The 26,871-nt window shown below is 42.8% G+C and overlaps 1 protein-coding gene across 9 annotated transcripts in view; it reads left to right on the forward strand.

Moving 5' to 3' along the window:
* The window catches only part of SASH1 (SAM and SH3 domain containing 1), an 843,969-nt gene extending 817,373 nt beyond the window's left edge, over positions 1-26,596 (forward strand). For all 9 annotated transcript variants that reach the window (XM_019488349.2, XM_019488350.2, XM_059713862.1 and 6 more), the window contains 7 exons: positions 218-387; positions 2,360-2,569; positions 6,687-6,837; positions 9,405-9,518; positions 16,418-17,526; positions 20,237-20,368; positions 22,622-26,596. In XM_019488349.2, the coding sequence (XP_019343894.1) occupies positions 218-387; positions 2,360-2,569; positions 6,687-6,837; positions 9,405-9,518; positions 16,418-17,526; positions 20,237-20,368; positions 22,622-22,882 (2,147 nt within the window). In that variant the 3' untranslated portion in view covers positions 22,883-26,596. The remainder of the gene's footprint in view (positions 1-217; positions 388-2,359; positions 2,570-6,686; positions 6,838-9,404; positions 9,519-16,417; positions 17,527-20,236; positions 20,369-22,621) is intronic.
* The last annotated feature ends 275 nt before the right edge of the window (positions 26,597-26,871 follow it).

Raw genomic sequence — 26,871 nt, forward strand, 5'->3', positions numbered from 1 at the left:
AGAGGGTGAATTGGGTACCTAGGTGAATGAGGTACCTGAATTTCACATCTCTGGTGCCTTTCTGGTGCGTTTTCATTTTGTCAAAAATTTTTACAGAAAAGGGACATGGTCTCTGGCTGGCTCTAACCAGTGCTTTTCTCAGCTCTGACTGTCAATTAAGCTTTTCCCTCAAGTATTGTACTTTTTTATAAACTGCTCTTCCACCCCACGCACACAGGTGGTCAGACTGTGAGTACAACAGATTCTTCGGCCAGCAACAGAGAGAGCGTCAAGTCTGAAGATGGGGATGATGAAGAGCCTCCATACAGGGGACCTTTTTGTGGACGTGCCAGGGTTCACACAGATTTTACACCTAGCCCATACGATACCGACTCTCTGAAACTCAAGGTACCAGTTTCCTTCTTGAGTCAAACATCAGTCCATATCTAGAGTCAATATCAGAAGCTTACCATGCTTATGAGCTTAGCAAGTGCTCTTAGTGACCCTCCTGCCTCTCTTGTTCTGGAATCTCAGCATGCACTTGTTGCTTAGGTGATAACAAATATCATAAGCTATAGGTATGTAATGCATAATATTTCCTAAGAAAGATTATTAATGCCAGAGAAAGAAATAGGAAGAGGAGCGAGTTGGAATCTGAGGTGGTGTTGAGGTTTAATTACTAGATAGAACTAAAAATAATGCACTGTACATTCATTTCCATTGTGCAAAGATTTGGGGAAAAAACCATCAAAAATGACACTAGGGTGTGCCAGTGTTCCTGAGGGTCTTTCCCTTTTACTCAGGATTGGCTCAATCACCACATTTGGGGTCAGGAAGGAATTTTACCCCATGGTCAGATAGGTACAGGCTGGGGTGAGGAGATGGGCTTCTGCAGCAGAGTCCATGGCCCTCTTTGGATCTCTTGAGTGTATGTTAACAATTCTTTCAGCAGTGGGACATTAGCAATCCATGGCCTGCTGCTTTGCCTGCGGCCGATTAGGGTGTTTTTGGTGTCTCTGGGCAACATGCCTTGTAGCTGTGCAGCTGGGTTGTTTGTATAGTTTTAGGAACGGGTCAGACATGGACTAGTGTGGGATGGTGTGGACAGGGATGATCCTGTCTTGAGTGGGGGTTTGAGTAGATGACCTCCAGAGGTCCCTTCCTGCCCTGCTTTACTATGATTTTATGAATTTTCAAAGGTAATTCCAAGCAAAAGACAAGAAGAATAACCCATCTGATTCAGGGAGGGGCCTGGGGAATATTATTCAAAATTGTTGGGAGGTGGGAAAGGGTGAATCTGTTCAAAGCATCTTTTAGAAAGTAATTTCAGTTATGGTAACCCCTAACATCCTATCCGATTACCCAGCTGGATCATGACTTGTCATGAACAAGTCCCTTTAGATTATTTGGATTTACAGGTTTGTTTTATTTAACTTAATCTATCTATCAGTGTTCTTATATGGCCCCCATCACCATGGCATCTTAAAAATTATAAGAGTTGCTAATCCCTGTTAAAGATAACTAGAGTCAGCTGTTTGGAGGGTCCAAAAATACTCTAGCCCAGAGGTTCTCAAACTGTGGTCCATGGACCACCACTGGTCCACAAGCTCCATTCAGGTGGTCCACAGAAAAGTTGCGGAACAACTGAGAATATCTGTACTTGTAAGGTAAGACTACTGATATTAAAATATAAATTGTGTGCTTTGATTTGTAGAACAAAAAAAGTTTATTAAACGGTCCACCGAGACCCTTAGCAATTTTCAAGTGGTCCACGAAAAAAGGGTTTGAGAACCACTGTTCTAGTCCATCAAGGGCAAGTATATGGTGAGGGCAAGTGCAAAAATAGTATAACATTCACCTTTGCACGTTCCTAGTCCTGAAGTCCCTGTATCAAAGCCAACCCACCTGAAGAGCCAGAGCTGTACTCCACATGCACTTAGTTAGAGCAGCTTAAATCTATTCTATTTTACATTGGCCATTAATAGTCTCATAAAGCTGGAATAACAGCTGGAGATCAGCACAGCTTAAGGAATGCCGGCAAGTTCTCTACAGACAAGCAGTGATCCATAGACAGCTGAGAACTACTGGTGAAAACCTGCAAACATCTGTACTTTTGGGATCTATTCCAGACATAGAGCCAGGGTTAGAACCCAGTCTTAGGTCAACTCAGGCAAGTAGTTTGGACTCTCTCTGCATCTTTTCCTACCTGTAAATACACATCTCAAAAGGAGATGGTGAGAACTAACTGATGTTTGCAAATCCTTCTGACATGTTTTGATGATACATTCTTCATAAGTGAAAAACCGTCAGAATGAAGACTGCCAGAAAATTGAGAGGAAAATATGTCTAACTGTCCCATCCTTGTTTGTTGGGCCAACAGAAAGGTGATATCATTGATATAATCAGCAAACCTCCCATGGGCACTTGGATGGGCCTGTTGAACAACAAAGTTGGGACTTTCAAATTTATATATGTGGATGTATTAAATGAGGAGGAAGAGAAGCCAAAGCGGCCCACAAGAAGACGACGAAAAGGGAGACCACCTCAGCCCAAATCTGTTGAGGATCTCCTTGATCGGATCAACTTAAAGGTTAGTTCCCATTCTCTCTATCTTTCATCTTGTGGGTAGTGAGTACACAATCTTGGGTCAAAAAAGTCTTCAAACACTTCACAGGGCAATCCAAATCTTGAGTGCAGATGTTGAGGGGAAAGTGGGGCAATTGCTCCAGGCCACCATTTGCTCAGGAGCCACTAACATAAGAATATATGAACACTGAAATGTTTCGTTCCTCACAACATCCTATATGTGGTCCCATCAGCGCAGGGTCTGTCTCAATATTATGCCCTAGATCTATGGAAATCAGTCAATCCAAACCAATTAATCTCCAAACCAAATCTTGAACCAAAGAAATTGTCCCCATTAATTTAATAGGAGGAGAATCAGGCCTCAGTTTTCACTACTGTTATTCTTTTGCATAATAATAATAACAGACCAGCCTAATAGACTACTGTGAGGTGCAGTTATGTACACTCGAGGATCATAATTAATGCCACAGTCTGGCAATGAGATAATGCACTAATAAACCCCATAGTAGATATATTAGGTTACTGTTTCTTTAATAAGACAGCTCCTATTCCATGTTCCAGGATGTTCAAACTCAAATAAGCTGGACATGAACTGCTTTGCTGGTAGTTTATCCTTTCTGCTTGGTTATTAAAGAGATGTGACATGTTGTGCATCTATGTAACATTGTGCATCTATGTAGCAAGCTCTTTTAGGAAAGTGGATTCCAAATCTAAGAACATACTGAAAGTTTAGAAAGGTGATTGTATTATTGGTTGTTATGATATTTATATGCTCTTTAACAGGGGTGTCAAGCACAGCCCACAGTCCAGATTTGGCCTGCGGAGCTGCTCTACCCAGCTCATCAGGCCACCAAAAGTCAGGAAGGCATGGCCAGGGGGGGATGTCCTACCACAGAATCCAGGGCCCTTGAGTGCTGATGGACACAGTGGTTAGTGGCAGGAGGTCACTGATACAGCCCCATTTCCTTTCTGGCCACTTCATCTATCTGCACTGACATGGCCATGCTGCTTCTTCCACTGACCCTGCCTCCAACCCATTCTGGAGGAGCTTCCACTGCCACTGGCATGTGCTCTGGGTTAGAGCCAGAGCTGTGTACCCCATGCCAGAGCTGGAGCTGCTGCCATGGCACAAGGCAGATGATGGCAGCCGCAGCTCTGGCTCCAGCATGGGGGCTTGTGGCCAAAGCCAGAACCTCCACCACTATATGCCCGGTGCCAGAGCTACCACTGCCACTGCCTGCCCCAGGCTGGATCCAGCCCAGGACATGAGATTAGTTTGACACTTCTGCTCTATAATATGAATAATGTTGGCTTGCCTGTGTTTAGCTACTAATCTATTTACCAGTAAGTATTTAACCAGAATGTTAGCAATTTCCTCTAGCTATTTTTAAAATAATTCAAAGCTCGTTGTTTTATTCCTTCATATTTGTAATGGACCCTAATATGGATGTTGGCAGCTTCAAAATGTTATCCTTTTATTGGATTGTTTTGTTTAAATTGGTTCTTTAAAAAAATGAAAGAGGGAGGTAGTTAGCCATTTTAGTCTGAAGTCAGGCAGAAGGCAGGATAGATAACTGAATCAAAGATGCACAAGCTTTTGTGAGAAAGAGCTCACTTGTCTTACTTCTCACAAGCATCTTATGAAGCGTGCTTGCAAAAGCTTGTGCGTCTCTGATTCGGTTAGTCTGTAAGCATCCCTCTCTTCTGTTCTTTTAAAAGTCTCAGTTTAAAGCAGCACAAAAGTACTTCTGTCCATCTGTTTCAAGGCACGTGCAACCATTTTATTTCAGTAAATGAATTAAGCTACCAGACTGCCAACAGAAAGTTATTACAGGACTGTGACAGTGCCTTGCCATTGTGAAGAATGCATCAAATGTCTAGTGGCATCATACAACAAATACTATATTTTCTCACATACCACACACTTTTTTTCTGAAAATTATCTCGTGGAAAAGGGGATGTGTGCCTTGAGTTAAGAAACACACAGAGCTCGCCTTAGGGAAAATGATGCCCTGGGCAAACTTGTATTTTGGTCCCCCCAACCCTCCCCCTGGCTTCCCACCCCTCTCTTGGCTCCCTTCCCCCTTGCCCTCCACCAGCTGCCTCAGTGAGCTTGAGGCTGGCCCTTTCCCAGTGCACAGCCAGACCCGGAGCTTAGAGGCTGTGATCCCCATGCTCTGTGGAAAGGTGCAGGTGGGAGTGCAATCTTCAGCTGGGCCAGGCCCATGCACCGGGGTGTGCTGGGCTGCACAGAGTGGGCTGTGTACCGGCAAAGCCCCACGAGTTGCCCGGCTCCTCCCTGCTTAGAGTAGTGCAGCTGGGGGCAAGCAACGTTAATTCCCTGCCAGCTTCAATTCTAGGGCCATCTTGGGACACAGTGGGAGCCTGACACAAGCCAGCCCCACCTGGGGAGTTTACTGCACGCAGGGTATGGAGGCTAGCTCCTTGTCTGGCCTGAGCACCTTCAACCCTGCCCCTGCCAGATGGCTCTCAAGGACACAGGCTGCTTTATGTGGGCTCCCAGAGATCAAGAGCAAGACCTGTGCTGCCTTTGTGGGCTGCAGCCTCTGGTGCGGCTGGGAGGAGTCCGATGGCAGAAGCAGGCTGCCAAGAGGGCCAGGGTGGTGGCTGGGGGAGCTTCATGCTCAGAGTGGGCAGGAAGTAGGGCCGAGGGGCTGCGCTTAAATTAGCACATGCCCACAGCAAGCCTCAAGGCTCAGGCAGGCTTAGGGTGAGCCCAGTGAGCAGCTGAGTACCAGACAGGCTTGTCCGGTCTTCAGAGTGCTCCTGATCTGTGTGAGACACCCTCCTGGTGTCCTGCACTGCTTCCTTGCCCCCTTTTGGGCAGAGTCGCAGGACACCAGAGCATGGCCCAAGGGGTGGACCAAATGCCTGGGCCAAAGTGCGAGTGGAGCTGCAGATCCCTGGGGGCAAAAGCTTTTCCAGTTGCTCCTCTGCCGGTACTGTGGGAAGCTGCACTCTTAGGGCCTAGAGCGGGGTGGGGGGTGTGGATCTACCCCCAGCTGGACCTCTGGTGGCTGGAGGCAGGGGGGTGCCAATTGGCCGGGGTGGTGCGGGGATAGAGCACTCCTGTGCATTTCTGTGTAACACCCCAGTGACCACGGTGCCGTGGGCAGTTGCCCACTTCATTCACCCCTAAGGCTGGCTCTGGAGGCGCAACAAGCAGCTAGGGAACTCCATGTGTTCACTGCGCTGCCCTCCTGTCCAGCACATGTAGTGTTTCTTTTCCTTTCTCTCTCCATTTCACTTTAGTACAGGGACACCCTCAAGCTGCTGCCAGGGCAGGCCCTGCTGCTGCTACTGCTACTGCTACTGCTGCTGCTGCTGCTGCTGCTGCTGCTGCTGGGGGTTGAATTTTCCAGGACCAGCAACTAGGCAATTAAAAGAACAGCCAAGGGTTGTTGCTTCCTCCTGCTACAGCTGCTAGTGTTTTCAGTGCTAGCTATGAAATTTGGTGGTGGCTGCATTAGGAGCATGCAAGAAGCTTCTGCTCCATTAACCCTGCAAGTATGTGCAATTTTGAGTGGGACAAAGCAGTTACATTTGTTCAGTCCTTGAAAATTTCCCTTTTTTCTTCATTTTGCCTTCCAAAAACAAGGTGTGAGCATTACTTGAGGGTGTATGGTATATGAGAAAATACAGTGTGTTTGAATTTTCTCTCGACTCAATAAGTCAGAGATGAAAATGTGGGCTCTCAAAATCTAAAGCTTCAAGAGAATAAACAGGTTGTTCATGTAGAAGAAGGTGTGCTTTAATAAAAGCTTAATATGGACTTATCCTTCAGTAAGAAAGTACTATATGGATTATACTGTTTCCATCTAAATCGCAACTAAATTTTGCTTATCAATAACCTGTTGATACCCTTATTTTCTATCTTTTATTAGTAAAGCGCAAAAGAGGCTGGAATCTGTTAGAACAAAAGCAGGAGCAGGATTTGCAAGAATAGCAAAATAAGAATCCTAGTAGGAAACAAAAAACCCCTAGAAAGCAGTGCTAAAGAAGAAACTGCCTAGAGAAGCATGGATTGGCTGAACTTTATTTTTTCTACTTTTGGTGGAGCTTTTGCCTTGCCCTGCAGCTCATCTGTTTCCCTCCCACAGGAGCACATGCCCACTTTTCTGTTCAATGGTTATGAAGACCTGGACACCTTCAAGCTGCTAGAGGAGGAAGACTTGGATGAGCTGAATATCCGAGACCCTGAACACAGGGCCGTCCTCCTCACAGCCGTGGAACTCTTACAGGAATATGACAGTAAGATTTGGGGGTTTGGGGGGGTTTGCCAGTTCTCAGCTGGCCAGACTGCTTCTGGGAGAGAAGTCTAGTGTAGAAACTCATTTGCAGCTATCTTTTCCAGGCATTTCTGTGTTGTTCTAGATCTAGGCTTTCAGGGAGTTAGCATTTGGATTCAAGTTTGGATTAACAGGTGGATTAACATTGGCCTTTTATTGTATCAGAATTTTCACACATGCTCTGCTGTCTTGTGAACTATATGTATAACATTCAAGGACAGTCACCAGCCCACGAGTGACATGAACTTTTCATTCTTTTAAAAGAAGAGAGAGATAGTTAGCCTTGTTGGTCTGAAGGCAAGAAGAAGGCAGGTTAGAATTGCACTTTATAGACCAGAAGCATCAAGCACACGGCCTGTGGGCCAGATGTGGCCCACAGAACCCAGCCATCCGGCCCCTGGTGCTGCCTCTGGGTCTGAGCAGACCTATATGGGGCACAGTTCAGGCCAGACCAGCTCTATGGGTGGAGGCCAGGATACAAGCTGCACTACAAGCGCCTCATGCAGTGCAGATCTTCGAAAAGCGGAAGCAGGTACCACGTGTGGTGCAGTCTGGCTGGAGCAGGCATCTTGTGCAGTGTGGTGCTTGCTCCAGCCTGTCTGGGATCAGAGCTACATGCACACCCCCCCTTCAGACTGCACCACACATAGCGCAGCACCCATTCTGGGATCTGCATCACATACAGCAAGGGTCCCAGACCTACTGGAACAGGAGCTAGATCTGGTATGTAAGGGGAGGGCGAATGAAGGAGGGAAGGGGGTCTGTGGGTGCATTCCAGCCCTAGGACTACCCCTGCACCACTTATATACCCTCCAGGTGCAAACTCACCATGAGCCAGATGAGTTGATACCACTGTTATAGACTAACTGAATCAGAGACTCATAAGCTTTCTTGAAGAGCATTTTGATGCCCAGCTTGGTCATCTGACTCCAGCAGTCTTTCCTACCCAAGTGCAGGGGGACTGGACCCAATGATCTTGTAAGGTCCCTTCATGCCCCTAACATCTATGAATCTATAAGCAGCTGAGGAATTGCTTTTGCTCACAAAAGCTTATGCATCTCTGATTCAGTTAGTCTATTAGTGACATATCTGCCCTGTCTTCCATTTTTTTTAAAGTCTCAGTCCGTATGTCCATGTGTTTCAAGGCACCTGCAACCATTTTGTTTCAATGAATCAAGCTACCAGACTGCAAAGTTCAAGTCATTAAAGACTTCCTGTCTCCCCATGGGTCTGGAAATCTGGCACTGTGGGAGCAGTGGCAGAATTAACTGCTTTTCCCCTGATGCCAGATTTCCAGCCCCATGGGGAGCCTTGCAAACTAGATGACTTGCCCTCCGCGCTAGATTATGCTGGTGTGCAGCCAGATCGAAGCATGCAGAGTCAGATTGCGCCCATGGAGCGATTCCCACATACCAGCCCTGCACATGGGATCCAGTCCGTGGGGCTAGATAGCTTGAGCACTGCAATTAAGGGGTTAACAGAGCAGCAAGATTCATAGTCATAAAAATAACTTGGATTAATTTATCCTGAAAACAAGTGTTGCTAACCCAGAGAGTGGGTCTAATTATGTTGCTGTATGGTCTATATTTTCACAAGCAGAAAAATATTTCTTCACCTTCCTTTGACCTCTTTTCCCTTGTATGTACATTTTCTGGGGAGCCATATCTTTCTCCCAGGAAAACATAAAGAATCTTTCAGCCTTTCCTCTGTTTTGGAATACTTTAATGTGCTCTTTTCCTTCATTGTTTGCAAGATTCATGATGCTTGCTTTGAGCAGTAATCATTTTTCTAGTGACCTTCAATTATAGTTTGAATTTGGAAATGGGATTGCAGAGAATAGTATCCATTTCTGTGAAAGGGTGATAGGAGTGGGGAGAACACAACTAGAGCTAGAGTGGGGAAGCTGGTCTACACTCTGTTCCATAATTACTTTTTCATGCTCTAAGAATAGGAATTAAAGTAGCAATTTCTAGCCTTTGTTGAAGGAAAGTCATTGCAATGTAAGCTAAAACCCTGCCCCATGCAATCGGGTATTCTGTTTTTCACAGTCCTGAATTTAGTTCCTCTACAGAACACCACATTTGACTCAGCCCTAAGCACTAAATACAGGAAAGCCTGATTCAGTATATTTTGTGCACTGCGGATTTTTTACAGAGCAAGGGAGTAAAAATTTTTACTACCAATACCCCAGTGCTCTCCCCTGCCATTGGGGAAAATAACTAGTATTTTGGCTGGATCCATTCGTGCTGTAGCTCCCCTCTCAAGCCTTTGTCACTCTACTCTTAAGAAGTCTCTATTGCACTTTCACTATTCAGGTTACGGTTTGCATGCACTAAGATGAAGCTATTGTATAGAATCTTGTTCCCACTGTGATTATATTCCATATAACTTTATCTCCTGGCAAGCCTAGTATGATGTAGTAAGTGCAGCAGTGTAAGGATAGCTGTTCTGGGAGCAGATTAACATCAAAGAACTGCCCCATATGCCCTGCTTAATGGCACTTTCATTTTATTCTCTCACCTCCTTCAGGTAACAGCGACCAATCAGGATCTCAGGAAAAACTTCTCATAGAAGGCCAGGGCCTAAGTGGATGCTCCCCCCGGGATTCGGGTTGCTACGAAAGCAGTGAGAACCTTGAGAATGGTAATGACAACAAAGACAACCACTGACACTCACAACTGCCTTGTGCACACAATCCTGCATCCTTTTTACCTCTGTGCTTTGTCAAAAGATGGACCCACTTCATGCTTGTCTTTCTCACTCCTGCTTTGCATGGTCACTCTGCTTCCATCTCCCCTTTCTCACCCCACCCACTTTAGCAGACCCGTTGCTTTTTGTTATGATTGGTAGATTGTATTCAATATCATCTACCAGTTTATAAAAGCAGCAATCTCCAGATCATTTTCTTTCTACTGGAATCTTAAGACCGCAGGCCCTTTCAACCCCATCTTCCTCAGGCTCCCTCTCCTGTTGTAGTCTTGTGCAGCCACTGCCTCCTCAGACTGGTACCAGTCATATTGAGACACAGCTATTGAAAGGGGAGTGTTGGCAGCGGGTAGTTCCCTGTGCTTCCCATTAAGGCTTAGTTGAATTTATTCATGGCCTTAACAAAAAAATCTTGTTCTCCATTTCGGGCAGTGGTTTTGTTTGTTTGCTCAAGATGCATTTTGAATCCTCTTGCTATCAAAGAAGCCTGTTATCACAATGTTTGAGCATTAGCATGAACTCCAGCAAGCGATAGCAGGAAGCCAAAACTACCTACTATATGTGTATTGGCTTGGGTCAGTGAGAGACATTGTATGATTGGAAAGGCAGGAGGTAGTAAAGTCTGCTTTTCTGCGTTTTGAAGGAGTCACACTATTGTATAATGAGGATTGCTTATTTCAGTAAAGGTGTAAAGTTGCCAGCAGAGCTGTAATATTGTAATTTGTAAAATTGCTTTTGTTTTCATTATTTTGGTGGCATCATTATTTCATTATTTTGGTGCCACATTATTTTGGTGGCATCATTTGAGTTTTTGTTCTGTGGCTCTCTATGTGGCTTCAACCCCCACAGCCAATGTGGATGGAAAACCAAAAGTAGTGTTCCCTCTTTGAGGTAGCTGTGGGCATCTGAACTTTCTTCCAGCCATGAGTAAAGATAAAATACCTTCCCCAGAGTCTGTGCATTCATTTTGAATCTACCACTTGAAGATATACCTGTAGGGAGCTATTTGTTCTGAACTAAGTGCATTAAGTTCATGGTGCACTCTCCTCCATAGTCCTTGGAGACAAAGGGATCAAGGTTGTCTCCTGAACTGTAGCCCCTTTCAGTACATGTTTGTTATTGCATGAACAAATCAGTCTGAATTTACAGGGAGTATTTGATGACTGTGCTCCAACTGTTCCAGAGATATGCATATTGTGCTGAAGAAAGAGACAAGTTAATGTTGTTCTATATATGTTTCTAGCTAAGGAGCATAATGAAAATTAGATACACAGCAAAGGTGATAATCTTCTTTCCCTTTTATCTTCAATTAGAGTTAAATTGCTGCTTGTATAGGGTTTTGTGGGTTTTTTTAACAGTATAATAAAATCTTTGTAAAGCAATTGTTATTGCCTGACTGCTTTTGGAATGCTTACTTTTATGTTTAAACTAATATTTCCATTTAGGTTTTCCACTAATTCTTTATATTGCGGTTCAGCTTTGGCTTGCTGTATTTTCACCCCATTTCTATGTGCTAATGCACTGAAGACTTCCTTTGAAAACCATTATGGGAAGAATATTTGTTTGTTGTTGGACTCATTCAGTTTGTGGTAAAGGAATTATGTCAAGGTTGGTTGGTCTGAAATGAGTCCCACCTTCTTTGCAAAGTCCATGGACCATAATTGTTTGTATCTGTCTTGTTTCCAAGATACGGTCTGTTGGCTCTGTTCCCTTAAAATAAGGATAACCAGCGGGCTCATACAAACACATTTCAAACAACCCTACAATAACAAACGGCTAATCATGAAAAAGGGAGCAAATTCTGGAAGCAGGCTTCCTGGGAGCTAGTTTAAACATTTTTTAAATGACAAATACAGTGTACTTTTGCGGGTTGATATCACTCATTTGACATCAGTTTCAAATTTTCAGATAACTTATTACAACTTGAGTACAAAACCCTGTTTGCTACCTCCCTTATCAGTGGGTGTAGAATTAGTTGCCTATCTTAGGTACTTATATGGCCCTCATTACAAAAATACAGAGATACCTAATATAATGTATTTCAACATCATTGTGAAATAGAAAAGTTGAACTCCATTTTGCCAGTGAGATACTCTGGCACGGGCAGTCTAAGTGACTTACCCATGGTAGCACAGGAAAAAATGTGAGATGGGATATGTGGGTTTATGTGTCTGCCCCAAAGTGTCCAAATAGCACCCATCCATGCTAACTAAATAAAAGGAGAAACCACAAGGCATGCAGCTGTCCCACCTTATATTCTCTATTTATTTTTTAATAGAATTCTCTATTTATACCAGTTTATATTTTCATTCATGAAAGAAATTAAGCCATGACTCCCTATCGTGCCTGTGGTCATGTCTTTGTTATTTCATTGTCACTGTAAAAAAGCAGGAATTGTAAACACAGAAAACAATGCCAAAATGAAGTTAAGGAAATCTGACGTTAGAACTGACATGCCATCCTGAATTCACTCTCTTGTGTCCCTGGGTGGCTGATTTGTTCACAGTATAAAGATTAGAGTGGATAAAAATCTGCTGCTATAGCCAAAAAAAATGTCACATGAAGTTCTTCAGAAACATGAGTTTGACTATTTTTGTATTCTGAGGGGGATGACAATACAGGGTCATAAGACTCATTCTTTATATTTGAATTCCTAAAAATAACACGGGAAAATGAAACGTTGCTGTCCCAAACAGGAAGTAAGGCAATGCTAGAAGGGAAAACTGGCTTACATGACGTAGGCATTTAGCTGGACTTGAAATAGTGATTAGCCTCCTAACATGAAAATAAACATAAAGTTTCCAGACTTTATAGTAGGAGAGAGGAACTGCCTGTTTTCCTTCAGTTTTCAGAGAGGCACAGTATGTTTTTAGAGATGTTACTGCAGTGGATAGATTTATGAAAAGCATCAACCTGTTTAATGACATGCGGGATTCATAAGAATTAATTAATACCAAAAATGCTGGCCAAAAATAAGTAAAAAAACCATGTGTAACAGGCTAGGACCCCAAGGGTGGCCCCTGATGCCCCCTGACGGTCACGCTGCTCCTATTATATCCTTGGCCCCTTAAGCATTCTCCCCTTTCTGCTTGCCTGTCATGCCATGATGGAAATAAATACTTAGAAAAGGGAGGCTGCCTTTGGGATCCTTGAGCAAGATCTCATCCACTCCTATGCTTAGGTGTCATTACTCAGCAGTACTTTGGCCCCCGTCTTCTGAGCACTGAGGGCTTAGTACATGGCTTCAACTGCCCTTTACACCTTGCAGATGTCACCGTTTGCTATCTAGCTGTCTCTCTCTGCTTATACTTAGGCACTTCGCCCATCTTAGCTGCTCCTGGGTAAAGCCCTGGGTCCCTCACCCTAATCCTATCCTTCTTGAGGCATTGTGCCCCTGGCTCTGACTCTCCCCTTCTCTGGGCTGTGGGTCCCTAATCCTGTTGGTCTCCAGTGGTGGTCCTCCCAGCCTTCAGTCCCTCTTCCTACACCCTGACCCCACTGCTAGGCCAGTTGAGATCTCTGGCTTCCCTGGCCCCAGCAGTTTCTCAGCTTTTGGCCCCTCCCAGGCTCTGGCCCCACTCCTAGGCCAGTTGAGACCTCCTGGCTCCCTGGCCCTGCTTGCCCTCCTGGGCTACTAGTCCCTGGCTCTGCCTCTCACTCCTTGCAGTCCCTGACTCTCCTTGCTCTCATCACCATTTGGCTGTGGTCCTGCTCTTTGGCTTTGGCCCCTATCTTCTGAGCCCTGGCCCCATTCCCAGGCCAGCTGAAACCATCTTTCCTCCCTTTGTCTCACTCCCCAAACCACTGGTTTGCTTACCCCAGCTTAGATGTTTGTCAAGAGCCTAGCTGCCGCCCTGCTGTTCAGGTGTTTTTCACATCTTGGCTGCCAGGATCAGACTACCACCTCAACTCAGGCTTTGGGCTTATATCCTGTTTGGCCAGCCCCTTTTGGGTCCTATGGCTCCTGATTGCCAGTCTTAAGCACCAGCTGACTGCTCCATATGCAGTCTGTCTTCTCTTAAAACAGCAGGAGCACCAAGTCTCCTGCTACATGTTAATATGTTTAATATATGCATACATTTTTACATGTTAATAAATTACATTTTAAAACCATTGTCTACCCTACATAGTTTGAACTCTTAAAAAAATTTTGTTTGCAGATGATTAAGCTAGATTTACACTGGTTTGAATTAGGTAGTACTGTAATGGCTCCATTTAAGTCACTCCAGTCTTGGATCATTGTAATGGAGACCATGATCTGGCTCATTGCCTTCCGTTCAAGACTGTAGCACTGGCTCTGAGCCTGACTTTTTTTGAGAAGGGGACTATTCTCATGAGCTTTTAGAACCTTTCAAAGTGGATTGATATCTTATTAATTAATAGGTTTGGTTTTTTCCATCATGAACTAAATTCTCTCCAGATGGAGTTATCACTAGTCATTGAGTCCAATTCCTGCAAGTTATTCTGCATAGCTGCCCATAGCTGCCTCACTGCAGTGTCAGTGGCATCATAGCCATAGTTGACTAAAGATGTATTGTTACATCCTTGAAGCTTATGTTCTCTGTCTCCTGTTCTTCTTTCCCCTCCCCTATTCTCAAACTCTTTTTGTACATTAGATCACCAAGTATATGCTTCCTAATTGCTTATGAGCCAAAATTAATAAATAGCCCTTGTGTCATCTTCACGGCTAAAATTGTTCAATAACTCTGAGGATTACACACAACATTTTACTTTGAAGGACAGAATGTAAGTGTTTGGACCAGTGTGGTCTTCTAAAAGTTTAGAGGGTAGACAGTACCTCTGGCTCAAAAGGAATTTTAAGTTTTTGATGTGTAAACTTCATATCAAACCCTAAATGGTAACGTCCATTATAGTAGGAGCTATAAATGTACAAACAAACAAAAATATATAAACAGAAAATGCATTCATTTCTCCATTCCTAGCTTACAAGTGGAATTAGAACATGCTACAGAGGAGGTAAGGGCACCAAAAAATTAATGTATTTTCTGAAAGATACCCTCATGTATTAGCCGTTGCTTTCAGAAACTGTGTTAGCCCAGGTGAAGTTACATTAATTCAACCTTGTCTTTTAGGGTAATGTTTCCTGCATTTCTCTTTAAATGTAACTGTTTCTACTTTTCTACTGGCTTTTCTGATGCCATGACTTTTAAGTTGCTTGAGATAGTTGCAGGCAAGAGAAAATAAAACAAATAGTTCTCCCTTTTAGATAAAACAAGTTTTTTCTTTATACATCTAGAGTTTTGAGACATTATGTCCTGTAGTGAAGCAGGCACATGATGTGTTTTAGAATTCAAATCCAAAGCAAGCACTGTGCATTATTCAAAAGCCAAATCTTAGTGTCTTCCAGATAAACTTCAGAAGGCAAGTTGTTTTGAAAAGAAGCATCCATCTCTTCAAAATACTCTGCTTTAAATCTGAATGAAACTAAATTCTCAGATCTCTGAATGCTACAGGCCTTTTGGCAGTGATTAGTTGGCTAATACCACTGACTTTAGCTACCATTTAGCTGAAATAATTTTTGTTTCTTTAGTTTTTTGCATTAAAAATACTTTGAGACCTTGCTTTTTCTACCTACTCTGACCTTAGAAAATCCAGTTTAAGCTTGAAAGAAAATGTGTCCTTGTCATAAAAAATGAAATGCATGGTATGTGCTGCCACTCTGAGATAGTTCTTGCTTTGAGGGTAGTTCACCATTTGAATAAAAAACCTAAGTGTATTTGAGTGTGACCTTGTATTTCACATCCCTGAATACTACATCAAGATCAGTTCATTTTATACAACTTTTGTATCGAGCAGATTTTATTGACTTTACTCATATTGAAAATCATAATGTGGAGCTGATAAAAATATGATAAAATGTGTAAAGCCTCTGGTTCAGCTGCGTCCATGTGATCTTGTCTTGAATGGTTGTAATAACGTAATATCACTGAGTCCTGCCATTACTATAAAACACACTGTCCTGAGACTAATGCTAGGATTAGTTGTGCCCTGAAGTTCCACTTGAAGCACCTCTTCTTTTTGTAAGCTACAATACATCTGGATGTATAGATTTATATACATGTATACATCTGTATACCTTTATGATAAAATTATTCTGCTCCTACAAGTAACTCAAGAAAAGGGATTATGCAATCTTTCCAAAACCATTCAAAGTGTTTCACAGTTTTCATTTGTAAGTAGTCCATTCCTCATTTAAAACAAAGTAACTTGGTAGCAGGTTTTGTCATAATTTTACTTTACAGTGTTAGTATATTTTTTCAAATGCAATATTAAGGGTTAAACACCTTTTCCCTAAGAGTGAATATTTAAGCATCATAAGAAACCAAATGTGATTGCTTATGTCCTAAAGTATCCATCAAAGTGCCAAAAACTGCCTGGTCCTATGAATTATTTCTCTACAGGAAACAAATCTGTTAGCATAATTTAAAGATGATGGCCAGCTGGACTTTTCAGATGCAATGAAAGAATAGTATTTCTCTCCCTGCTTATTGATGTGAAGTGATTTTTGTTAATTAAGCTGGAAGCTCTTAAAGAATCCTACAAAAATAGGTTTAGGATGGATCTCAAGAGGTCATCTAATCTAGTCTACTGCTCCAGGCAAGATCATCCCTGTGTTAAACCATTTCAGTACAACAAAACCCTTCCAATAGATTTGAGTCTCCTTGGAACAGTAATGAAGTTGCAAAGCAGAGACATAGCAGAGTATCTGGACCCTTGTGTTTTGGAGGCATTCAGCATGATGCACGTAATCACAGGTACTCCTGTTGTACATTTCTTCTACAAAAAATAATGGATTGCAATTTATTTGTGTTTAGGCAAGACTCGGAGGACCTGCCTTCTCCCCACACAATCAGCAAGTGAGCACAGCTTTAAGGGCTTCAACAGAAACCAACTGGCAAATTATCCAACACTCCCTTTGACTAAATCAGTAGAAGCTCTTCAGCAAGGAGAGAGAGAAACCCAACTGAGCTGCATGCATCATGCTCTGAAGAGCAGTGTCAAGCCTCCAAGTATTACAGGTCTGAAGAAGAACCGCAGAAGTTTACCAGTTGCTGTCTGCCGGAGCTGTGAGACTCTGGATGGCACCCAAAATATTGAGATGTGGCCAAGATCTCATTCCCTGGATGACCTCCAAGGAGAATCCAGCACTGACCTTAAGGACATTAGCAAGAAAGTAAACTCTTTTCCTCAGGATTCACTAGATGCATCCAAAAAGACAACTGATTCTGTCCTGCCACCTCGGGCCCCCATGGGCTGTAGTATAGCAGGCAACTTACTACCTAAGCAGAGTAAAGGAGCTGCTGATTTTCAGAAGGGAAAGGCTAAGGAACTGGTCTGCTCAGCAACAGAGACTGCTCAGTTTCTGCCTAAAAACTGTGAAGCTCACCCTACTTTAGTTATGCACACTGTAACAAGGACACCTCTGGAAACTCATAGTAAGGGCATTCGTGAGCTTGAAAGGGCTGACTACTCTCCAGTTCTTAAGGAAGGTCTAGGAGCTGAGCAAAAGGGCTGCAGTGAGGCAAGAATGCAGCCCAAAAATCCTTCACAGCCACCACCAGTCCCTGCCAAAAAAAGCCGAGAACGCCTTTCAAATGGGTTATATCATTCTTCCATGCCCCTAAGTCCAGATGCACCAAGTTTGCCAGTAAAAAAGACCATACCATCCATCCCCATCGATTGTCGTGGAGCACCTGCCAGTAGGCCATCTTCTGAGCCAGACCCTGGTACTCCTCCAAGCCCACTGCCACCATGGCTGTCTGAGCTTCCAGAGACTGCTAGTGTTCAGCAGCATGTGGTAAAGCTAGGGCCTGTTTCAGCAAGGAAAATCTCTTGCACTAGAGGAATGGATCTGGAAATGTTGATAGACAACAAGTTGCAGTCTGAGGAGATTGATCTCACGGAGGAACCATATTCAGACAAGGTATGGAGAAGTCATTGCTTCAGCAGTTTAACTGTGATATTTACAACAACTTGCTCTTCCTTTATTGCCCTTATTGCCTTATTTGTCAGCAACTGGGCTATTTTTCTATTTGTAAAACTTTATGAAAGGCACCCTACATCTAGTCTGCTCTTTGTGCATCAGGCCTTTCATGCAAAACCTTTTAAAACAAACAGGTATTTATTACCTGGCTTTCCTGAACTTTGCATCCTCCTTGAGCTGAGGAGTTTCAGGGATGGGGCTGTCTCTTTTTCCAGCAACTGGGTGGGAGGGGGAATGGAATCACATCCCCACCTGGCAAGAGGGCTGACAGAGGAATCGCTGGCAGACATTCAGTTACAGGTGCAATGAGATCTGATCTGCGATCTCAGCAATGGTGCCTCCTGCCACGCTTGTGACGAGGTGTATTATGGAATCAGATCCCAATCACGTCCTATTGTCAGTGTAGGGGGGAGCCTAGGATCCCTGCAGAACAAAAAACAATCAGTTAATGGGGATTAAGACGAGATGGCTTCCTGAGCATCCTTAGGATGCTCTTGCCTCTTTGGGTCTCCGTTGGAGGCAGGAAGCTGAACTAAAAGGAAGTGCTAGATTGATAGTTTTGAATACAATCACCAGGGCATTCCTAGATTTCTTTTCACATTGCACAAAGAACCAGGAAACCTCAAACTTTTCTGACTAGTTCAGTATTTCCCAACTGAGGTGCTGCAGCACCCTGAAGTACCTTGAGATCCTTTCAAGGGTGCTGCAAGGTGTCACACAATGTTAGCATTGCAAGGTGTGCAAATAGGATTCACAATATCAGCCCAGAGGGCACATCCAGATGAGCACAGCCGTGTGGTATGTGGCACCGCAAACATGTCTGCAGCACCACATAATGCACAGTCCAGTGTTCTCTGTGCTCCAGGGGCGCACTGCCTGTGTATGCGCTGCTCCAGTTTTTTTTTTTCCGTGGGTTTTTTTGACCCCTGGATATCCGGGTATTTTTTTTTTTTTTGGGGGGGGGGGGGGGGGGTTTATCCCTAGATATCCAGGAGTCAAAAAACCCACACAAAAAAAAAACCAGAAGCAGCACACACTCAGGCGACGTGCACTGCTGAAAAGTGAACCCGGGCCTCCCAGAGCCATGCTGTGGCTGCCAGCCAGGCTCTGTGCTGCAGGATTGCCATGGCTGCAGCCCTGGGAGGCCCCCAGACTCTAGGTAAGGCTGGTGGGGCCTCCGCTACCGCTCCAGGGGTAACTTGCTGTGTGCCAAAGCGCACGTGGCACAGGCGTTCCCTGTGGATAAGTAGCTACGGCGTAAGCTGTGCCACTGCTACTTGTCCCCAGGGAATCAAACGTCTGCGCTTGTCTGGACACACCCAGAGATTTCAAATAGAAATCCACCGTGTCCAAAACCTTCTGACCTGTTGCAGTCTTTCTGAGTACTTTGCAACACAAGATTTGTTCTTTCACTTTTCTGTAGTAAAAAAGGCTGCTTGCAGACATTTTAAAAATTCCCCAAAACGGTGCTTTAATTTAAACTTTGCATGCTCCCACGCTGAACCCAGTGCATGCCCAGAAGAGGCATCATGTTATTTGGACCCAGCTCACCTAATGTCTGTTTAGATCGGATGCTTTAGTGGGGCTTTTTTGGCACTTATATGTAATAGCTAATTGAATCATCTTTAGATAAAAGTGCCAGAAAGCTCTGCTGAAGCACCCAGTCTGAACAGACAGAGCTGGGTTGACATAACACACTGCTTCTTCTGGTAAAGCATTTTTTTGTGTTGTTTTGTTTTTTTAAATGTCTGCAGGCAGCCAGAATGAGTGAAAACTAAGAGCTGGCATTTTCCAAGGGGTTCCTTGAGTCTAACGCAGGGTGCCTGGAGTCTAAAAAAGTTGAGAACCACTAGACTAACCCTAAAATTATCAGATGATCTAGTCAAATTTAAATAGGAAAATGCTTGCTTCCCTCTGAGGGCAGTGATACACACATGCTCTGGGAGTGCATGATTTGAGCGCCGTTCTAATTAAAGCATCCAGAGCCTGTCATGTATCTGACATGATGAAAAATGGTAGCAGGGGTGCTTTCACTAAAGCTTGTTGAACGAGCTTTAAATGCCCTCATAGGGAAACATGCATTTTCACGTTTAAATTTGACCAGATATTTTGATAATTTTAGGGTTAGTCTAGTGGTTCTCAAGTTTTTTAGACGTTAGGCACCCTGCATTAGACTGGAGTCTGCTGGACCACGGTAATTGCCACACTCCAGCAGACTCTATTAATTGAGTTTACTCCAATGCGCTGTACATCAGAGCAGCCTCACTGCATGTGTATAGGTGCCCTGAGTGACCAGAGGCAGATTTTGCTGGAAGTATTAATGACAGATACAAACTTTAACTGAAATCCAGTTGAAGCCAGTGGGAGTTTTGCTGAGCATGCTGAATGGTGAAAGCTACCTGTAGAATTGTCCCAACTCCCCTCTCCCTGCATAGAAACTTTCTAAAGCTAAATGAAACTGCATGTTTTTTAATCCCTGGAGAATTATAGTTGGTCTAATAAAAGATACCAGATTAACCCAAAGAACCTTGTCTGGAGAATCGAATGCTCTCCACAACCCTTTTTGTTTTCTGTGTTTTGACCTGTACTGCTTCTATCTGCCTTTCTTTCCATCTTCCATTTTCCTTTACGGCTGCATGGGAATTTCCAGCATGGCCGCTGTGGAATCCCTGAAGCTTTGGTGCAGAGATACTCTGAAGACCTAGACCAGCCTGAGAAGGATGTTGCTGCAAACATGGACCAAATCCGAGTGAAGCAGCTGAGGAAACAGCACCGCATGGCTGTGAGTGTCTCTGCTCGTTGCTGATAAACACACATTTAATATGAACTAACTGATGGCAAAAGATAATGGATTCATCACCCTGGATACTGAAGTGCTTTCTGTGTTTACACAGCAACACACAGCATATGCACTGGCAGTACAAACCACCCCTCCCTGACGTTGTGCTGGAGGAGAACTAATTTTCAGGCTGAGATGAATTGAGTTTCCCTGCCTATTCAATTTGTATGGCTGATGAGACTGCTTATGCTGGTATCAACTAATAACAAAAAAGGATAAATGAATAGTGCTTTCTCCAGTTATCAGTTGATGCCCATGGGATGGTGTTTGCTTAGATTGTAGACACCCATCTACTAAGAACTGAAGTGAGTTCAAAGCCATCTCTCGTAAGCTTTTACTGCAAAGGAAAGATTCTAGCAAGCATTTCAGTGTCCACTGCTGCCTCTTCTGAGATGTTCCCCTGCTCTCCACCTTTTCCTGCCCTATTCCCCACCTTTACATGCCTAGTGTTTTGGCTTATCAAAAAGCCATTTCAAATCCTTTTGTGGTTTTGTGTCTGAGAACTTATTCTGAGTTAGAGAGAAAAAAACGAACCAGATGAATACTCTTGTTACCACAGTGCTGGTATAAGAACTTGACGAACACAGATTTATAGATAGATACCCGTCAACCTGGAAAGACTCACAAGAGGCTACTTCTAGTTTAAATACTTATGAAAAATATGTTGTAGCCTCTTTGTCCCCCCGTTTAGCAGTTTATGAGCTGCTTTTCTCCTGCCACAGTCTTTCATTTAGCATGCCTATTGCAAGACAACAGCATGTGGCAATAAAAATGTGCCTAGAAATTTTGCTACTAAAAAGTCAACATATTGGGAAGCCAGTGCTCTGTGCAGTGATGAATTACCCTCAAGAGCACAGTTAAATTCCTCTTTGAAAGGCAGATGTTGAGATGAAGGAAAACTGGCATATGGGCTACATATGTGTAGTTAATTACAGCAAACATGGCAATGGTGGAAAAGGACAATTACTGTGAATCAGCATGCAATAGCTGGTGTCCCTTTGGTTACACTTTGTTGTTCTCCAAACACTGACAGCAAATGGAAGACTCTTGCTGGTCTATGCATCTCCCAATATATGTTAGACATGTAGATACCTGAAGTTAGAAGGGAAGCTGTGTTTGGATTTTGCTCAAAATTTGGACGTTGTGAAATAATGAGGAATGTGTGCATGGATTTCCAGTAGCTTAGCAGTAACTTCAAGCTGATGCTCATGCATGATGGGATAGGAAAGCCTGAGGTCAGTGTCAGATGTTCTTAAAATGGTGGCATTCCTCTACTGATGTTTGGGGAAGTCCTTTTAGTGACTGTAGGCCAACAGTTACTAACAGTACCAGTGTTTAAATTGTATCCTTTTAACTATAGGGATACAAGTTATGATCAGATGGGCAGATCACAGCAGTACCTTGGGAACTAATTAAAAAGAAGAAAATGGGTGACTGGTAGACTACCTTCCGGTTAACATGGGCAAGCAACATTTTGCCACTGCAGGCCACTGCTTGCTATCTAGTCTGTACTATGGACCAGACCCCTGCAGCTTCTTGGCAATCGGAAGATGTCACATTGGGAATAGATAGACAAAGGCAGGCACTAGAACCCTGGAGATGCTGCTTCTGGTGTGGCAGCAAGACTACACTGAATGCGGCAGATAGTAAGACCCTGGGGATGCTTCCTCAGCTACTCAAGCTGGTCCAGGCTGCTGATTTCCTAAGATGCCACAGGCTGGATCTAGCCTCTTCATGGGCCAACTTGTGGGCCATAGACTGTCAACCCCTGGGTTAACATAGTACAAGAGAAATAGCTATCAAAATATCCCTTTTCACAGACTCATGGAAAATAGGGCTAGAAGGGACATCAAAAGGTCATCCAACCCACCATTATGTTCAAGGAGAAGATCAACTATACTTAAACCATTCCTGACAGATATGTGTCTAATCTGCTCTTGAAAACTGTTGCTGACCCAGCCTCCCTAGGTAATCTATTCCAGTAGTTCATTATAGTTAGAAAGTTGTTCTTTTTGTCATGTCTAGCCTAAATCTCAGTCATTATAATTTCAGCCTATTACTTCTTGTTCTATTTCCAGTGAACACAGAGAACAATTTGTAACCTTCCTGTTCTATCAAAGTATTGCAGCTTGAGGGGAACGGAAGTTCAGACTGGGAGTGAGAGAGGGTTACATTTTGCATTCTGTCTTTGTCCAGATTCCAAGTGGAGGACTTACTGAAATCTGCCGAAAACCCGTATCCCCTGGACATATCACCTGTATATCTGAATGGCTGGTTTCCATTGGCCTACCCATGTATTCCAGCCCACTCACAGAAGCAGGCTTCAACACACTGAGCAAAGTGCCTTCTCTCTCACAAACTTGTCTTCAAGAAGCTGGCATCACAGAGGAGAGGCACATAAGCAAGCTCCTGGCAGCAGCAAGACTCTTGAAACCTCTCAATCCAGAGGCAATCTAACATGCTCTGGAAGGTGGTGCTGTCTGGTCGGGATCCCTGCTGCTTCTTACTGCACCAGTTTTGCCCAAATTTCTCCACACAGCAAAAGGGATCAAGCAAGCAGATCCCAGGAACAGGCAGATATCCTCTTCAGAAGATCTAAGACCTTCCTATTTCTGTCTTTGGCAACTAAAGGAGAAAAGAAACAACCACCAGGTAACAGAGGTGTGGTACTTCATAACTCCCTCTCCCCAAAGAAAAGACATAGCAACAGAATATTGTCAGTTCTTAACGTGCAGGGGGCTGGCCCAAGGCCCTGTGGGGGCTCAGTGTGGGATCTAAGCCTAAGGGTACCCTGGCAGGTTCTTCCCAAGTTTTTGGAAGCCATGCCAGTTTTAAGTCCTTATTCGGTGGAGAGGTCCCTATGAATGAGGGGTTTGTAAAATGCTGGACTCCGGGTACCTAGAGTCAGTTCTGAATGTTATGAACAAGTTGAAGTGCAACTCACGGTAGAAGCTGATTTGCAAATCTGGTTGGGTTTTATTTGTTTGTTTATTTGTTTGTTTTAGCAATCAAGTGCTTAAATACATACCCTTCTCATCCTCTGTGTTGCTTGGTATGGTTCCTCTAGGCTTAGAGCCTTCAGCTAGGCCAAAGTAATGGACTGGAATTAGTTTACAAATATTGACCATTTCTGTTGCTCCTGCACAACTAACCTGACAGACTAAAAAAAAATATATTCCTTTTTTTTTGTACAGAATGGAGATCATTTTTATAACTGCTTTCTAGCAATCAGCTTTTTTATTTGCCTTAAAATAAGCTTGCAAGCAGTTACCTTGTGCTCACTTACCTGTGTCCATGTTTCCCAAGCCTTGCTTCATCCTGCTGTTGTTACATGGCACTTAGGGCGATTTTCAGCTAAAACTGCTTTCATAAATTGTCTCATTGTAACATCTTCTGTCTTCTTGTAGAGGTGCTTTTGCGAGTGCAGGATTATGCTGGGTTTTGGGTGTTGGGATAACTACTTTTTTGCTGCGGTCTACATTTGTTGTTGTTACTAAAATGTTCAAGATATCTTGCCTTGTATATATGTAACTGCTTTTCATTTTAATCATATTTTGTGTACTGTGTTATATTGTCAATCATTACGCTGCAGCTTTGACTTGGTATCTTGACCATATCAATCCCAAACATTGTTTACTTTAAATGAAAGTTTGCCCGTGGGATATAAAAATGCACTGAAAAAACAAGCTGTGTCCCATAGAAAGTAATTCACTGCATGGACAACTCCCTTCTCATATTTTATGCATTACCTTGTAATTTTACAAAAACTGATGTCCACCATTATTAAGTGTTGAAATTTCTTCTTATTGGAAGAAAGTATTGTTCTGGAATGTTGGACAAACCATTTTTGTCCATAACAGGATAATTCTATTTTCTGCCTAAAACAGTGTAAACTCTTCCATTCCCATGTGTGGATACTGACAGATTTTATTTTTATATGTGGGCACACATTTTATATACCAAATACAGATCATCGTGAATAGTATTTAACTAGATCTTTCTTAGTGTCTATATTCTACGTCTGTTTGTTTAACTTCCATTATTGCCAGCTCTTCACGATAGACAGAGCAGCCTTTACTTTGGCAGGTAAAGTGAGGGAGCTAGTATAGTGAAGTGAGCACAGGCATAGGAACTTGCTTGTGTTACCGAATCTTCTGCCAACTTACTATGTGACTTTGGGCCAGTCACTTCATCTCTCTGTGCCTCAGTTACCCCACACATGAAATGGGGCCAGTGAAGCTTCCCCTCCTTGACAAAATGCATTCAGACAGGTGAATGAAAATGATCATTAAGTGTACAATTCTTTATTATTGCCAACCCTGTTTTGAGTCAGAGGTGCTGTGCATTTTACCTAAGTCAATACTTTTACTCTGAATGTGATGCTTAGGTGTTAGTTTTACCTACGTAACTTCCAATGTCACCAGCCCCGACTATTTTTGCTGTGATCACAGTACTAAATTCTTTCCTCAGAACAACATACCAATGTATCCAAGATAACTGGTTTACTAAAGTAACCTGAAATTTTTCTGCCTCCATAGCTCCTCTGGATTTTCTCTAAAATGTTGTTAGTGTGTTGTTCTGAGGGAGTGGATAAAAAGTCAGCTTTAGTGTGGCACTACCAGGCAATGTTTGACATAATGGGATATTTTCCACAGGTGGCTGAAGCCTTAGAAAGTAGCGTGGGCCTCAGTTTTCTATAACAATGACTGTTCTGTCATCCCTCTCTGAGACTTGAAAAGAAGCCAATAGAAAGCAGTATCTGGAAGGAAACTTGAGATATCCAGGGATGTCGTAGAGCTCAGTAATAAGTTAGACTGGAGTGTACTTGTTAGGGGTGAGGTGGGCAGCTTAATGCAGAGTTTGAATATGAAATGTTGTCTGATATGGAAGGAAGAAGACTTCCACTTACTATGGGGAAGAAAAGTAACAGTAGAAAAATCCCCAACTTTAATTTCTTTTTGTTACCTGACTAATATCAGAAGGAGATATCTACACCAGAAAAAGAAACCGTTCAAATCTCTGAACCTGTCCAAGTGCCAAATAATCTTTGTAATGCCTATGCCTTTTGAATGATTGCATAGCATGGGGAAGTCATATCACCTCCATCTGAGCCAGCTTTGAATAGCTTGATTTTTTTGTTATTTTTAATATTGCTTTTCTGATCTGGTTTTCAGATTGTGCTATTTGATCATTTTTTAGTTGAAATTTTAATATATATTTTGATCTAATAAAGGCCTTAAATTTCTCAGTGTGAGCTTCTCCTACTGAGGTTTCAGGGACCTGTGGAGCTCAATGAACAGGTAAGGGATTGTGTAGTGAAACAGTGACCTAATCCTTATCATTTCTGCTTGAAGTGGAGCACTCAAAATACAAGCTAGTTTGTTGGCTGTCGGGAAGCACAGTAGAAGCCTGCTGAGAAAAATCTTGCTCTGCTCTGTTCAAGACTGTTATGTATCCACTGTGTACAATTCTAACTTGAAAGACTATTCGGTAAAGGAAGCAGCAAGCGCACATTTATAAACAAGCAACATTACTATTGTAAGCTCCTATTAATACACCTTGATCACTATCTGAGTAGCTACAAAGTTCTAAATGTCCCAGACGCTGTGCTCTTTTATGAGTCTGGTTTTGGATGCAAATGGGAGCACTGACATATAATCAGAGGCATTAAGTGTTATGTTATTCAGCCAGGTCATCGTCCCTAAGAGCAGCAATAGAAGTCAAATCACCAAGTCATGGCTGTGCAGTTGTACTGTATTATTTTTAGAAGAAATAATACTTTTGTCCAAGATACTTTTATCCTTAATTGACATCCTCTGGGTAAACAAAACTGTCAAGCAAGTTCTGTAACAACTAACAATGTTGCACTTTCTGTATATGAAATCAATATTTAAATAACTTATTTTTCTCCATTTGCTGTTCTTAAATGATGTAAGTAGCTGTAATATACCAGTACTCAATATGTCCTTGCAGTTGCTTCAACCCGAGAAAGCTGTGTATTGTAAAGAAAAAAAACAACAAAAAACAAATTATGAATGTGTAAAGATTATTGTGCTGTTTCATTTAGCAAACAAAATGGTTGACAAAAGGGTTTTCCAGTGTATCAAACTTGTCTATAATTATATGTCATACTGTTCATAGACAAAAAGTAAATAAATTTACTCAGTCTCATATGTCTCTTCTTTTTTATTTTATTTTTTTTGAACTCCTAATTCTCAAAAGTTGACTAGAATGGAGAAAGCTGTTGCTGCTAGTTGAAAGAAGAGTAAATCAAAATCTTACTGTGATTTATTTTCCCCAAAAGAAGCAAGGCTTGGATGGTAATGTATTTTACTGGACTAACTGTATAGGTAGGAGAGAGGTTAGACAAAGTTTCAAGTACAAAATACCCTTCCCCTCCCTCAGAAGAAGATGATACAGCCTAAACTGAATACCAGGTAAATTCC

The sequence above is a fragment of the Alligator mississippiensis genome, chromosome 1 (genome assembly GCF_030867095.1).
Source record: "Alligator mississippiensis isolate rAllMis1 chromosome 1, rAllMis1, whole genome shotgun sequence".
Lineage (NCBI taxonomy): Eukaryota > Metazoa > Chordata > Crocodylia > Alligatoridae > Alligator > Alligator mississippiensis.